We start from the raw sequence: 14,630 nt of genomic DNA on the forward strand, positions 1-14,630 counted from the left end.
CAAAAATTACATTCAAGCCTACATGTCCATTCACAATGCATACTGGAAATGTTATATAGGAAACCTATTAAAAAAAAAAAAAAAAAGGTTCAGGGGTGCTATAATGAGAACGATGTGTGCATACATCGATAATAGACCTGGTAGTTGTTACAGCCATTAACTTAACAGTAACTAATCTTGTGCAAACCAGGGTGAAGTGAATCGGTTCACATGTAATGGTCAGTTCCATAGAATTTTCCCAATTGCTGGAGTAAAAATTACTGCAAGTATGTTACATTTCAATAGCACTTAAAGATGTTTCTCTTGAGCAGGAAAAGGAAAATCACTCTCATTTGAAGTAGTGTGTGGCTCTTAAAAGAGCCGTTGTGTTGTTGTTGTTGTTATCAGCGGGTTTACTTGGAGCTGGTGTACTTGGTGACAGCCTTGGTGCCCTCAGACACGGCGTGCTTGGCCAGCTCACCGGGCAGCAGCAGGCGGACGGCGGTCTGGATCTCCCTGGAGGTGATGGTGGAGCGCTTGTTGTAGTGAGCCAGACGAGAAGCCTCACCGGCGATGCGCTCGAAAATGTCACTCACGAAGGAGTTCATGATGCCCATAGCCTTGGAGGAGATCCCGGTGTCGGGATGGACCTGCTTCAGGACCTTGTACACGTAGATAGCATAGCTCTCCTTCCTGGTCTTTCTCCTCTTCTTGCCGGTCTTAGTGGCTTTAGACACGGCTTTCTTGGAACCCTTCTTTGGTGCTTTGACCGTCTCAGGCATGGCTGGTTCTGGTAAAACATGACCCAACGGGCGTCGGAGCGCGGTATTTATGGCCGCCTGATGTAAAGGTAACTGTGCTGTTACTCGCACGCGATTGGCTCAGTGTTTGAATGAGACTGCGCATGCGTCATCCTATTGATCACGTATTGAAACATCAAATCTCATCTCATCCGAATAATGTTGCAACAGTAGTTACCAATCCCGACCTAAAATTACGAGTCCTGACTTGTTATTTCTATTTTATTCAGAGGCAACTCGAGTAGATTTGGTCGTTGCAATTCACACTTATAAAGTAAGAGACACTCTGCAGAAGAGCTTCGGTGTAACATTTTGATTTATTTTAGTTTCATTTTAGTTTGAGTGGAAAACGTCTGAAAGAATAATAACTAAGGTGTGTTTCTCAGGTCAGATGTAGCACTTTACAGAGTCTTTTGACACCAGTCAGCTAAATATGTCAGGGCACAAACATACAGAAGTACTGAGTATATTTGAAAGTAACAAATTCATCATTTCTGTTTATTACATTTCATACCACAGTATTCAATATTAAATGAGTAGTAGAACCATTACTGAAGTATCAATAGAGCAAAAGCATTCCACTCCTTAGTGTTTAGAATAACTTATTTTACAGCTGTGTTGAACAGGGGCCCTAAACTAAACAACCTCCATATGTTCACATTAATGAGATGACCTTTAATGTAAAGTGGTAAGTTGTAGAGGACACTGCTGATGGTGCAAATATTGATGTCAATGTACATTTTTCTTCTGATCCATGCTCTGAATCACATTAACAAAAACACATTTATCATAACCATGTTTTTATTTGCAGTAGTTCAAGTGTCTCTAAGCAATACACTGTAAAGGGCACCTAACAGGTGTATCAATATCACAAAGCTACATAGTACAGTCATGGTTTTCCCCTCCTGATCCAGGAGCAGCATTATAAAGATTTAGTGATTGATCACTACTGTTTCAGTTCTTTGTAGTACTGGCATATGCAACTTTTTTCCCCCGCATTAATAGTTTCTGGGTAACAGGAACACGCTTTTATAGAAAAAAGTGTGTGGCCCTTAAAAGGACCTTTGGTTTGATGAAGAGATCGATGTGTTTAACCTCCGAAGCCGTACAGGGTGCGGCCCTGCCTCTTCAGAGCGTACACCACATCCATGGCGGTCACGGTCTTCCTCTTGGCATGCTCGGTGTAGGTGACGGCGTCACGGATCACGTTCTCCAGGAACACCTTGAGAACACCGCGGGTCTCCTCGTAGATGAGACCGGAGATACGCTTCACTCCACCGCGGCGAGCCAGACGGCGGATAGCGGGCTTGGTGATTCCCTGGATGTTATCACGGAGCACTTTACGGTGACGCTTGGCGCCTCCTTTCCCAAGTCCTTTACCTCCCTTTCCTCTGCCACTCATTGTTGCTACTTAGGTTTTACAAAGTGAATGATTTCTTTTGCAGACGTCTCTGCTACTTATATCCGATCTGAGGACGTAATTGAAGACAGGGTAGGATCTCTTCTTCTTCCTCCCTTGAGGGCTAATTATTAACTATTTTGCACATCAGCGCCGACTACTGAGCCAAAGCATGAATCAGGATAAAGGATTTTTTCACCTGCTCTGTATGGTTGACCATTTCACCAGGTGTAGGTGTGTAGCTCCTACGGCTGAATGATATAATGGCCACTGTTCATACAGATGTCTTTGAAGATTCATTTGCTCTCCCAGTCTGTTTCAGCAGACAGCATGAAAACGTGTGAAACTCTTGGACCACATGTAGAATATCGTTTGTTCCTCATCCGCAGCCATTTTGTTCTGACCCACAATGCTTCTGACACGACCTCGCCACGTTTCACATCACAGTTCTCACAATGCCATTAAGTAAACTGCAGTAATGTTACATTCTACAGTACTACCTCACATAAAGGGTAATATTTGTTTAAACCAGCATGTTTAAGAACCTTTTGGACACATTTCTTATCAACCTTTTAATGACGTTATCAACTTAAATGATAATGCATTCATGACAGAAACATACACAATGAAACAGTCACTGAGACAGTTACAAAGTTATCTTTAAGCATTCACTCATAAGTGAAGCTGCACAGTCATTAAACAACAACAACAACTGAGTGTCACTGTGAGCAGGATCTTACTTCTCCATCGTTTCCACTCAACATTCTTGTGTCAAAATAAATTGGGATATTTGCAAAACATCAAATAATCGTGTGAAAAGTTTCTTTTCATCAGTGTACTTTTTGAGATTTTTTATTTTTTTTTTTCACAAAATTGAAACAGTCGCTTAGCATTTACAAAAAGCCCCTAAAATTCATCCTAGCACCATACCAAGTGCTCAGATTATTTAAAGCAGTGGTCCCCAACCACCGGTACCGATCCGTGAGTTGTTTGTTACCGGGCCGCAGAGAATGAATACATTATTATATTTCCGTTATATTGACGATCACACTCCAAAAGTTGCTTTATTTAAAAAACAAACAAACAAACAGATCATCTTTTAATAACATCTGTCTGTTGCTCTTGACGCGCCTGACACGTACCTGTAAACTTAAGCAGTCCCTATGTTGATCCATATTAAAGTAACACTTTGTAGGTTTAGGGACCTAACCCTTTAGGAGGTTGTGTGGCTCGAGCACCATGTCTAGGCCAGTTCAGTCGTCTCCTGGATCCACACACTTGATTTCTTGTTCTTTTCTGTACATGCAACATATATTGGATGTTTGTCCATTCTGGGAGAGGTAATCCATAAATCTGTGGCTCTTCTAGAGGTTTCTTCCATCTTCTTTTTTTCCCCTCTAAAAATGTTGTTGTTTTTTTGTTTTTTTTCCCTCAACATGCAAGGTTTTCCTCACTCCAATCGAGGGTCTGGGGACAGAGGATGTCCTTCACTTAACAGATTGTAAAGCCTTCTAAGGTAATGTAATTTTGATTTTGGGCTGTATAAATAAAATGTATTTAGTGCGATTCGATAACGTACAGCTGGTCCAGTACCTCCTGAACAGAGGTAAACTCGGGATCTGACAAGCGTCACCGTTAAGCTCTCTGTGATATTTGATGGTAAAATCAAACATATATTTCAACATCTCATTCAATTCTGAGGAGCAAAATTTCAACATTCAAAATCATATCAAATTGTGTATCGGCTTTCAATACAACGCCATAAGCCGAGACCAGATCGGGGTAACTCTTCAGATGCACCTTCAAACAATCACCCAGTAGTAGATAAAGTAACCCAATGCAATTTCTTGCGATCCCAAACAAATTCCATAAATCAGGATGCACAATTCAAAAACTTTCAACTAATGGATAATCTACGAAACAGATTTAACTGACAGTATTTGGTGGTTAAAAAACTGTATGATCATCCCGTCTGTGTCCAAGCGAAACACTTCCTGCTTTCCCAGTAGACACCCATTTAAGCACACCTGACCATTAGTCATCAGTCATCGAGGCACAGGCCTACCATACCATAAGCAAATCATAGGAGGAGCAATCATTCCAAATGACCAAGGCATAATACTGTTTCATGAGAATATGTGCAATAATATAAAAATTCTAAACATAAAAATAAAACACATAAATACCAGTATTTAAACTGAAAACACTTCATATATAAGCCATGTGTTTCCAACAAGTTATTGTCACACCGTGGTGAGGGGTGTCTTGGGATTTTTGTCTTGTGAACTTCCTGTTTTATTTTGAAAAGTAACTCTCCTCTTGTTTCAGGTTACTTGCTCTTCCTTGTGTGTCACCGGTCTGACGTCTGCACTGATCCCTGATTGTTTCCACCTGTGTCACTCCTCCCTGATGTGTCTTATAGCCTGTGTCTCTCTTTGTCTCGTTGCCAGAGTATTTCGTTTAGTCGTGTACCTCCAGCCTCTTGTTCACAGTCCCCACTATAGTACCACGCAAAGTGTCCTCACGTTTGTATATTTCTGATTCTTGTGTTCCTCTGAAGAAGATTGATTTTCTTTTGTAAAGTTTTTGGTCAGCTCTGTTGAAGCTAGTTTTATTTTACAGCCTTTTGCTTATCCTCTTTTGGAGCTATTTTCCTTTGTGTAATTTTCATAGTATATATTTCTTAGTGCAGTGTAGTCATTAGTCTTTTGCTTTTCCTCCCCAGGGAGTGATTTTCTGTTTATTCATTTTTTTTTGCCTTGTGGTTGTCTTCGTGTTTTGTTTGTTTGTTTGTTGTTGTGTATTGTTCTCTGTCTCTCTAGACGAGGTTAAGAGTTTCATAGCCTTGTTATTTTGTCACTCCTTCCTAAGAAGAGACAAGAGATTTTCAGAATAAAAGCCTGCCTGAACCGTTCTCTATGTGCATCTGAGTCCTCTTTTTAGCCCAGGCCTGACAGTTACTATCAGCAAACTCCACCAGAAAGCCAAATTATTAACAATTCTACTCATGTAGATCTTGATGTTGATAAGATTTTAGCATCAAGTCTTTCAGAAATGCAGCAGTTACAATAGTTGTGATGCAGTTTTCTAACCTGAAGTGATTGTAAACAAATCGTGATCCCATCTACTCACTTTTTTTCTTTCTTTCTTTTGTTACTTGATTTTTGTTGAGTTGATGCCTCTGTGATTAAAAAGTATTACCCAGCCAGGATTCAGCTTCATCACTGCTCCGTAAGTCTCAGCAGCAGCAGCACAGACTCAGCGCCTTGAACAGAGACAGCCGCTGTCAGCGCTGTTGGTCTCAGTTCAGCACCTTGGAGAGCAACACACGACTCTCAGGGGAGGAGAACAGAAGCTCCACCTGCGCTCACCTGAGCGAGCTGAGACATGCACATGTCTTTTTCTACTTCTGTTTTATTTCTTGCAGATTACTTCATAGCACTTCATAGCGTACAGAGCCACTTTGCACATAACACAAAAGTTACAGGCCTTTCTGATAAAATGCATTTTGGCCGCGCAAAATAGTCAATTTATCAATGTATTTAGTGTCCATGTAGTAACAGTAGCAACAGAATCGTATGATTTCAATTTGAATAAATGATACTTTCCATATAACCACAGATGCTGTTGTCATTAATTGAGTGTGGAAACAGTCAGAGAGACGGGCAGCTGGTAAAGAATTAGAAAATAGTGTTTAAGGTTTATAAACAGGTAGAAAGGTATGATGGAGCTCTCCATGGTGCTGGTGACACTGACAGATGGCATTCATTCCCCTGAGAATATATTTATTTGTTTCATGTTTATTTTGTGTGGTACATTACACACATAACAGAAGAAATGTCTTTCAAAATAATAATGGATTATTCCTTACAAACTCACCTAGAGCCTGCCAGCAGAAGTCATGGATTTTCTTATAAAAAATACTCAATTTGAAACGTCTATTGAATTAATGAGACCTTAGTTAAGATCAGTGTTGGGGCTCGTTACTAAAAAAAGTAATATATTACACATTACTCTCAAAAATAGTAATGCCTTACATCACATGATTACTCCCTGAATAAAGTAATTAGGCAATATCACACTCGTGGTCGTTTGGTTGAACTGTATAACAGCACTGGTGTGATTCGGTTAGATAATCACACCAGTGCTGTTATACAGTACAACCTCACTCCCTCTCGTGTGATGCTTTTATACAACAGTTCTACAAGCGCATTTTATTAGTTAACAGTAGTAAACCACAAGAGATTATGATTTGTTTATATAGTTAATCATTTATTTGGCTCCGCCAACACAAATAGTTCCATAACTGGAAGAGAGACTAGGCTGTTGCCAGGCAACACATAAACATTTCCTACAGACCGCTACCGTGTCTGCATATTACCGCTACTTGTATCATTTACATTTGTCTGAATGTTTCCATTTATTGCGCAACCACTAAAATAAGAGTCCAGTGACATGATGTGTGTTTCTGATGAATTAACAGCTCGATCAGACAGCACGTTGCTCCGTCGTTTCCGGCTCTCCATAGATGGTCTCCAGTAACTTTTTAGCGAGCTTTCAGACCTGCGAAACAAGTTTTTGTTTAGATATGTATTTTATGTTCAGACTGCGACACAGTATCTGTGAATCAAAAGCATCTCACCTATGCACACTCACGGCCATGATCTGCCTCGCCTCGAGTCCCGCTGTCTGATTTACAGTGTTGGCTTCATTTTTGCTCTTCTCTAATTTGTCGAGGTCAGCTGATGTCATATCAACACACCTGGTTTGCGCTGATGTATCCTGGCCTCTTTCCTTCCCTTCGTCCTCCTCTGAGTCTGGCCATTCTTAATTTAAATCAAAAGTAATTTGTGGAAATATGTCCATCTTTGCGGTGCAAAGTTTGCCACAATCCAAGACAAGTTGGCAACTGATGTAACGTTTATTAACGGTAATTAGAACGCCTGCGCAGCGGAGTGATATGTCTGTAAAAAGTCCCAGTGCGGTTGTACTCTATATCAGCACTCATTAAATGCCTCTTGTCCAATCAAATTACGTGGTCGGAATTAACTGTTGTATTAGTTACATTACATCACTCGTTACATTCTTTCTACTTGCTCTATAAAATTGCCTGAGATGGCCAAGATGGAAGGAGAACGTACAAAGAAGGAGGCTCTTTATTTCCATTAAGCCAATCTGTGTCTGGAGATAACTATGATCTAAATGCTCAGCTCCATACACATATAGCTACTGTTTTATCATTTTAAACCCTCTCATCTAATGTCTAACATAATCAAGTTGCATTAAAACCAATACAGGGATAGTCCCACCTAGAAAGGTTTGGGTGGATAGCTGCATACATTATTATAAAAAAAACAAAAACATTTTTAGTTCACCTGAATTTGTCAATGTCAAAAAATGAGTTCAGAATGTTTATAAATGTGAAATATGTGTGGATCGAGCCAAGAAACCAAGATTACCAGACACACAGACATCATAACATCATCTAGTCTGAAACGAACAAACCATTTCAAGTTGTTACTTGATAATTTCCAGAATCCAATGAAAAACAGGCTTAATATGTATCAGACAGATAGTAAATCTTGAAGTCAACACAGTACAAAATACCTAATGATGAAAAAAAACAAAAACTGAATGTGCGATCACTGAATAGTGCAAAGAATTTCCCAATTTGATAAAAAATATAAATGATGGATTAATAAAACATCTTTGAAATTGTGTTATACATGTACAATGACTATCGACTTTCACATAAAGAACATTTGAATAATCCTTTTGGGAAAATCTAAATACAGTCAAAATAACCCCAAAAATGAGTTTGTATATTGCTCTGAACCTTTATTTAGGAAGCTGTGTGGCAACCAAATAATTTCTGGATGTGACAGAACTACATAAATACTACACAAAACCCTGAAAATGAAAAATAGTGGAGATATGGAGATATGATGAAGTTTCGAAAATGACAAATTCTTCTTTCTGGTTAAATATATAAGATATATATTATTGTAAACATTTAGAATACTTAACAACTACTTAAACAACTACTTAAATGAATGAATGTTGCCAATCCAATTAATAATAATAATGATAATGATAATGATAATGATAATAATAATAATAATAATAATAATAATAATAATGATAATAATGAATAACATAATATTTGATTTGCTTGATTGGGACTGATAACAACAGGTCCACATTGATTAGACACAATTATTTGTCATTCATATTGTACATTTAGAATTCAACCATTAAAATGATCACTAGTCATTAAAGTCATTAAATTATCACATCAACTCGGTGACCATTGATATTAAATGTATCTATTTTATTGTCAGTCGGATGAAAAGAAAGAAAGAAACAACCCCCCCTCCCCACAGATTTCAATAATTGGCCATAGTCTAATATCAACTCATCTTGTGTCTCTTTTATTATCTTTAATTGGATTAGGTTTGGATTGTCTTGAACACCTTGGCAACATTCATTCATTTAAGTAGTTGTTACTGTATACAGCTGTTTCACTATTTCTAAACTGGATCAGACAGTGTGCCACACTGTGTGTATTACATTTGACATTGATGCAACAGACCCAAAGTGACTACACTGAATTATTTTAAGTCTCATTTAGTCTGTGTATGATTTTAATAATCAGCTCCATCAGTTGGTTGAATGCTGTCTGAGACCAGAATATAAATGTTGTATGAAACAATGTTTTAAGTTTTTAATGTCAATAAATGATCATCTATGAGTGAATTATTGTAAAACACATTCCATGCTGTCTCTGATTAAACTGTAGAACGATTATCAGTGTATTTATATTAACAGTCCTCCTCAGCAGAGGACATGTTTACAGTCATGGTGATTAGCTGACGGGAAGCCTCAGCCCTGATCAGTGTGTTTGCTGCCGCCACAATAACTTCATTTTATCACAAACTGACCACCAACAGATGATTATTTTTATGTCTTGCCCCCGAACAAACATGTGGAGCAGCTGAAAATCAGCTTTTGGTTGATCTATGATGCATTTTAAACATTTTAGGAGCAAAATAAGTGAGAAAAGTCGCTGATCAGCGCTGATCACCGCGGTGAAAGTGTGAGGTTTGGAGGCTCCCAGAACAAAATGCAGAGAGCATCAGAGCTCAACATGACTTCAATATGAAGAGACAAGAGTCCGCTATCGGCTCCTTCACTGTCCTCCTCCAGAAACTCTCCTACAGTTAGTCTGGAGAGCTTTATCGATGAAGAGAAAACACAAGTGACACGACGTTCAGCCTCGATCAGCAGAGACGGGCTGGGTTGAGTCTCCACGGTTCTCATGGTGTGTTTAAGTGCAGCTCTGCACTCTGACTGTTAGTTCACTCAGACTCGCGTTGACAGAGTAGGAACAAATCACACAATGGCAGAAGAAGCACCAGCAGCAGTAGCAGCACCGGCAGCCGCCCCGGCTAAAGCCGCGAAGAAGAAGTCGGCCTCCAAGCCGAAGAAGGCCGGTCCCAGCGTCCGAGACCTCATCGTCAAGGCTGTGGCCGCATCAAAGGAGCGCGGCGGCGTGTCTCTGTCCGCCCTCAAGAAGGCTCTGGCCGCCGGAGGATACGATGTGGAGAAGAACAACTCCCGCGTCAAGACCGCCGTCAAGGGTCTGGTGGTTAAAGGGACTCTGGTCCAGACCAAGGGCACCGGAGCATCCGGATCCTTCAAGATGAACAAGAAGGTGGCTGAGCCAAAAGCCAAGAAGCCGGCAAAGAAGGCTCCCGCTAAAGCCAAGAAGCCCGCAGCCAAGAAATCTGCAGTGGCAAAGAAGCCCAAGGCGGCAGCAAAGAAGCCATCAGCTGCAAAGAAATCTCCCAAGAAGGCAGCAAAGAAACCCAAGGCGGCAAAGAAGGCAGCAAAGAGCCCCAAGAAGGCCGCCAAGAGTCCCAAGAAAGTGGTGAAGAAGGCCCCCGCAGCCAAGAAATCCCCCGCTAAGAAGGTCGCCAAGCCCAAAGCCAAGAAGGCAGCACCCAAGAAGAAGTGAGCTGTCTACAGTCAGTCCACGGCCGACAAAAGGCTCTTTTAAGAGCCACCCACACCATCCAGAAAGAGCATCATTCTGTTACACTTTGTCTCAAAGAGATCAGAAACAAAAGTGTGTGTGTGTGTGTATATTGTACATATTTTACTGTTCTTAAACTACTTGTTTGTATTTGCTAACTAAGCTGCCATGTTTTTGTTTTGTTTTAAATAATGAAAATAAACATCCTCTTTTTTTAAGTGTGTTTTGACCTTCATGATTGAATAAGTTTCAATAACTTTTATACCTGAGGGGAAATAAGGTCATCATAGCAGCAGGTACATACAAAATACAACTGCAAGAAATAAAGTACTATATATGGTAGGGCTGGGCGATACTGCAAATTTTGGTATCAATCCAATACAAAGTAAATACAGGGCCAGCATTGCCGATACTGATACTTCTTACTTGAAAATTCCTGATCAATTAATGATTTTGTACATTTGCCTTTAATTAGTTGACCATGATTATAATAACGATAAACACAGGACAAAGATCTTATCATTTAAGAAAATTATATTTAACATAATTAAATCTATAACCTATCTGCATGTAGCCTAAATAGGAATACTAATGTTCCTTCAACAGATACACACAAGGGATATTATATTCTTCAGTAAGGTTGTATATCTTTAATATAAGTATATATTTTTGAGTTACAGTTACAGTCAATCTGAGTGAGAGAGGTGAAGAGGAGCTCTGTGCTTTAAGGACTGAGAGAGACGCTGCAGTCACACAAACTCTGTGAAGAAATACGAGTGATTTGCTGAATTTATAGAAGAGAAACTACAACAAAAATATTGATCTCATCACGCTAGTATCGATCTGATACCAATACTCACCTTGGTATCAATACCATTGATATCTGGATTGATCCGTCCACCCCTAATATATGATAAGATGCTTAAGTTATACAATAAAATATTGAGGTGAAGAAAATGAGCTACTGAGGTAAATACCTACAAAAGGTGCAGGTACATGTACAGATAATATATGGAACAAAAGTTGTGTTTTGGAGTGTTTTAATATCTGAAGGCAACAGGTAGGGGGAGTACTGGTAAAACTAGCCCCTCAATCTAGATCCAGTCCGACCTGAATCTGAATTTCTGGATGAGTCTGAGCAGCACCACATGGCTGATACACAGCAAATATGGAACCAGTTAGTGCATGGAATTAAGAGACATCCCACCCAGTCAGTTATTTGATTGTGGATCCGGCTTTAAGAGCAGAGTATAATTACAAACATTATCCACTTGGCAAATATAAAGTTGCAGATAATATAGCAGTTGGAGTGCACATGTGATTTTCTCCATGATAAATTGCAACTTTGAAATACAAGGAAACAACCTGAAATTAGAATTGACATTAGTGTTATTATTCATCAAGGTCATTCATAAGTGATCATTGTGTGCTTGAGAAATATTGTTTTTTTTTCAGAGTAGTGAGTGGCTCTTAAAAGAGCCTTTGTTTGATGGATCTGTTTGAGGTGTTTACTTCTTGGCGGCCTTCTCGGTCTTCTTGGGCAGCAGCACAGCCTGGATGTTGGGCAGGACACCACCCTGAGCGATGGTCACTCCGCCCAGCAGCTTGTTGAGCTCCTCGTCGTTGCGGACAGCCAGCTGGAGGTGACGGGGGATTATCCTGGTCTTCTTGTTGTCGCGGGCAGCGTTTCCAGCCAGCTCCAGGATCTCAGCGGTCAGGTACTCCAGCACAGCCGCCAGGTAGACGGGGGCTCCGGCACCAACACGCTGGGCGTAGTTTCCTTTACGCAGCAGCCTGTGGACACGGCCGACGGGGAACTGGAGCCCGGCACGGGAGGAGCGGGTCTTTGCCTTTGCTCTGGCCTTGCCGCCGGTTTTGCCTCTTCCACTCATGATTTTATGTTTTCTAGAGTCGGTGCTGAGAGAAACTGTGTCACTCACAGCTTCAACCTCACATATATATCCGCGGAGCGCGCGAGGGAGTTGCTGTCCGACCAACCAGAAAAGAGGCTTCAGCAGAGGACTGCCGCCTGAATTCTGGCGGACTTTTTGAAAGGATTTCTCTCCAATAAGCAGCAGAGACTGGGGCGGTGGGTCGCTCCTCCAGGCGGCGCTCAGCTCCTCGTGGAGACCCCAACCAATCAGAGGCCGGAGGAAGAAGCAGCGTCACTAATCACAGCCGGTCTCACAGCTTAAAAGCAGCGTGTCTCCGCACTTTACTCAACTCTTTTACTGTTCGCAGAAAGAAGAAACGATGGCAAGAACCAAGCAGACTGCTCGTAAATCCACCGGAGGCAAAGCCCCCAGGAAGCAGCTGGCCACCAAGGCTGCCCGTAAGAGCGCCCCGGCCACCGGCGGAGTCAAGAAGCCTCACCGTTACAGGCCCGGTACCGTGGCTCTCAGAGAGATCCGTCGTTATCAGAAATCCACTGAGCTGCTCATCCGCAAGCTGCCCTTCCAGCGCCTGGTCAGGGAGATCGCTCAGGACTTCAAGACCGACCTGCGCTTCCAGAGCTCCGCCGTCATGGCTCTGCAGGAGTCCAGCGAGGCTTACCTGGTCGGTCTCTTCGAGGACACCAACCTGTGCGCCATCCACGCCAAGAGGGTCACCATCATGCCCAAAGACATCCAGCTGGCCCGCCGCATCCGTGGAGAGAGAGCTTAAACTGATCTGAGACCTGTTTACCAACAACAAAGGCTCTTTTAAGAGCCACCTCACTCTCACCTAAAGCGCTGCTTCCTTTGACATTTAATTATTTTTATACTTGAGCTTCACACAACAGTCTGTTATTACAGGACACCAAACAAGAATCAGTTATTCAAAGTTAAGATTAAATGTCATCTTAATATTTATACTCATTTGTATAACTTGTCATCCAAAAATAAAGTACTCATGTCATATTACTCTTCCATTGAATTACATTTCTAACACATCAGAATACATTTATAAAGTGACTTAATGATGGAACAGGTTCAACATTGATTCATATTATACAAAATGGGTCAAAGTAAAGAATGTTAACAGCTACATGCTTCAATATAGATCTATTTTAAAACAGTTTCTTCTTGATGAAATAAAATAAAAAAATTTTATGGTGAATCTACTTGTCCAACTCCTGTACATATTACAGTAATTGTGGGTGAAGTATAAATACATCACTATATATTATACAGAAGAACTGGTTTAAAGTAGTGATGTAAAATAGTGACTGTCATATGCCGTGACATGCAGTTCATACAGATTGTACACAGGACTCAGATTAAGTATTCTTATTAACACTGAATTGTCTCCAGCTGTGTCGCTCTCACTCTCTAAATTCTTCCTCTTTTAATTAAGGCTTCTGATGGACCAACAGGCCCATGGGAACATCTAACTCCTCTACTGTCATACCCTGGGCTCCTCTGTTTACTATCTCCTTATATCTGTACGTCTGTAAAATTGTTTACTTCTTTTACTGCATGTTATCTTGTATGGCCTGCCCTCTACCAGGCCACCATGGTGGAGATGAGCGTGGCTCAGGCACCACTTGGTGATGCCTCAGGCTGCTCAGTCGTCTGCCGGGATCCACACACACTTAACATTATATAGTTTGTATCAGATATTCTATTAATGCAATATGTGATTTTGTTGATCTGTGATGGGACATTTCCATTTCTTAATTCCTTCACTTGAAACGAGGCTTTAAGGACAGAGGATGTCATTCACTGTACACACTGGTTATGTGATTGAAATTGATTGAGTTCAGTATTCAGTCGGACTAGTGAACAGCGTCACCCTGTGGTCAACACGTGCACTGTAGTAGTGTTTTTCAATGAATGACTCAGTTTGGAGCATAAAGGTGTGTCTAAACGTCCAGTACACCAACCCTTAAAACCTTGAGTTTAAAAACATGTACTATAGACTGATCAGTGGGTTTTATATAAAAGGGAAAATCACTCTCATTTGAAGTAGTGTGTGGCTCTTAAAAGAGCCGTTGTTTTGTTGTTGTTGTTGTTGTCAGTGAGTTTACTTGGAGCTGGTGTACTTGGTGACAGCCTTGGTGCCCTCAGACACGGCGTGCTTGGCCAGCTCACCGGGCAGCAGCAGGCGGACGGCGGTCTGGATCTCCCTGGAAGTGATGGTGGAGCGCTTGTTGTAGTGAGCCAGACGAGAGGACTCACCGGCGATGCGCTCGAAGATGTCGCTCACGAAGGAGTTCATGATGCCCATAGCCTTGGAGGAGATCCCGGTGTCGGGGTGGACCTGCTTCAGCACCTTGTACACGTAGATAGCATAGCTCTCTCTCCTGGTCTTTCTCCTCTTCTTGCCGGTCTTGGTGGCTTTAGACACGGCTTTCTTTGAGCCCTTCTTGGGCGCTTTCACTGTCTCAGGCATGATTTCTCAGTTATCGATATCCTGCGATAGCTACTTCCTGCCG

At 41.3% G+C, this 14,630-nt stretch overlaps 6 protein-coding genes and 1 long non-coding RNA gene across 7 annotated transcripts; 2 read left to right on the forward strand and 5 right to left on the reverse strand.

Annotated features, from left to right (window-relative positions):
• Window positions 1–341: 341 nt before the first annotated feature.
• LOC115596521 (histone H2B 3-like) lies at window positions 342–770 on the reverse strand. Its single transcript, XM_030441695.1, has one exon. The coding sequence runs from the start codon at window positions 759–761 to the stop codon at window positions 393–395; it is 369 nt and encodes a 122-aa protein (XP_030297555.1). The 5' UTR covers window positions 762–770; the 3' UTR covers window positions 342–392.
• A 1,051-nt stretch (window positions 771–1,821) lies between these two features.
• On the reverse strand, window positions 1,822–2,193 carry LOC115596514 (histone H4). The gene has a single exon (XM_030441689.1). The coding sequence runs from the start codon at window positions 2,179–2,181 to the stop codon at window positions 1,870–1,872; it is 312 nt and encodes a 103-aa protein (XP_030297549.1). The 5' UTR covers window positions 2,182–2,193; the 3' UTR covers window positions 1,822–1,869.
• A 4,236-nt stretch (window positions 2,194–6,429) lies between these two features.
• On the reverse strand, window positions 6,430–7,378 carry LOC115596523 (uncharacterized). Its single transcript, XR_003986913.1, has 2 exons — window positions 6,821–7,378; window positions 6,430–6,741 (listed from the first exon to the last, which is right to left on the reverse strand). It is a non-coding gene; the product is annotated as an uncharacterized LOC115596523 (long non-coding RNA).
• A 2,147-nt stretch (window positions 7,379–9,525) lies between these two features.
• Window positions 9,526–10,247, forward strand: LOC115596501 (histone H1-like). The gene has a single exon (XM_030441677.1). It carries the CDS (start codon window positions 9,578–9,580, stop codon window positions 10,193–10,195), a length of 618 nt encoding a protein of 205 aa, XP_030297537.1. The 5' UTR covers window positions 9,526–9,577; the 3' UTR covers window positions 10,196–10,247.
• Window positions 10,248–11,673: 1,426 nt separating this feature from the next.
• LOC115596520 (histone H2A) lies at window positions 11,674–12,149 on the reverse strand. Its single transcript, XM_030441694.1, has one exon. It carries the CDS (start codon window positions 12,103–12,105, stop codon window positions 11,722–11,724), a length of 384 nt encoding a protein of 127 aa, XP_030297554.1. The 5' UTR covers window positions 12,106–12,149; the 3' UTR covers window positions 11,674–11,721.
• Window positions 12,150–12,428: 279 nt separating this feature from the next.
• Window positions 12,429–12,930, forward strand: LOC115596506 (histone H3). Its single transcript, XM_030441681.1, has one exon. It carries the CDS (start codon window positions 12,467–12,469, stop codon window positions 12,875–12,877), a length of 411 nt encoding a protein of 136 aa, XP_030297541.1. The 5' UTR covers window positions 12,429–12,466; the 3' UTR covers window positions 12,878–12,930.
• A 1,234-nt stretch (window positions 12,931–14,164) lies between these two features.
• LOC115596512 (histone H2B 3-like) lies at window positions 14,165–14,615 on the reverse strand. Its single transcript, XM_030441687.1, has one exon. It carries the CDS (start codon window positions 14,585–14,587, stop codon window positions 14,219–14,221), a length of 369 nt encoding a protein of 122 aa, XP_030297547.1. The 5' UTR covers window positions 14,588–14,615; the 3' UTR covers window positions 14,165–14,218.
• Window positions 14,616–14,630: the final 15 nt, after the last annotated feature.

The sequence above is a fragment of the Sparus aurata genome, chromosome 15 (assembly GCF_900880675.1).
Source record: "Sparus aurata chromosome 15, fSpaAur1.1, whole genome shotgun sequence".
NCBI classification, from domain to species: domain Eukaryota; kingdom Metazoa; phylum Chordata; class Actinopteri; order Spariformes; family Sparidae; genus Sparus; species Sparus aurata.

Excerpts from the sequence above, each read along its gene's own strand:
- LOC115596521 (XM_030441695.1), bottom strand. The coding sequence starts at position 761 with ATGCCTGAGACGGTCAAAGCACCAAAGAAGGGTTCCAAGAAAGCCGTG.
- LOC115596514 (XM_030441689.1), bottom strand. The coding sequence starts at position 2,181 with ATGAGTGGCAGAGGAAAGGGAGGTAAAGGACTTGGGAAAGGAGGCGCC.
- LOC115596501 (XM_030441677.1), top strand. The coding sequence starts at position 9,578 with ATGGCAGAAGAAGCACCAGCAGCAGTAGCAGCACCGGCAGCCGCCCCG.
- LOC115596520 (XM_030441694.1), bottom strand. The coding sequence starts at position 12,105 with ATGAGTGGAAGAGGCAAAACCGGCGGCAAGGCCAGAGCAAAGGCAAAG.
- LOC115596506 (XM_030441681.1), top strand. The coding sequence starts at position 12,467 with ATGGCAAGAACCAAGCAGACTGCTCGTAAATCCACCGGAGGCAAAGCC.
- LOC115596512 (XM_030441687.1), bottom strand. The coding sequence starts at position 14,587 with ATGCCTGAGACAGTGAAAGCGCCCAAGAAGGGCTCAAAGAAAGCCGTG.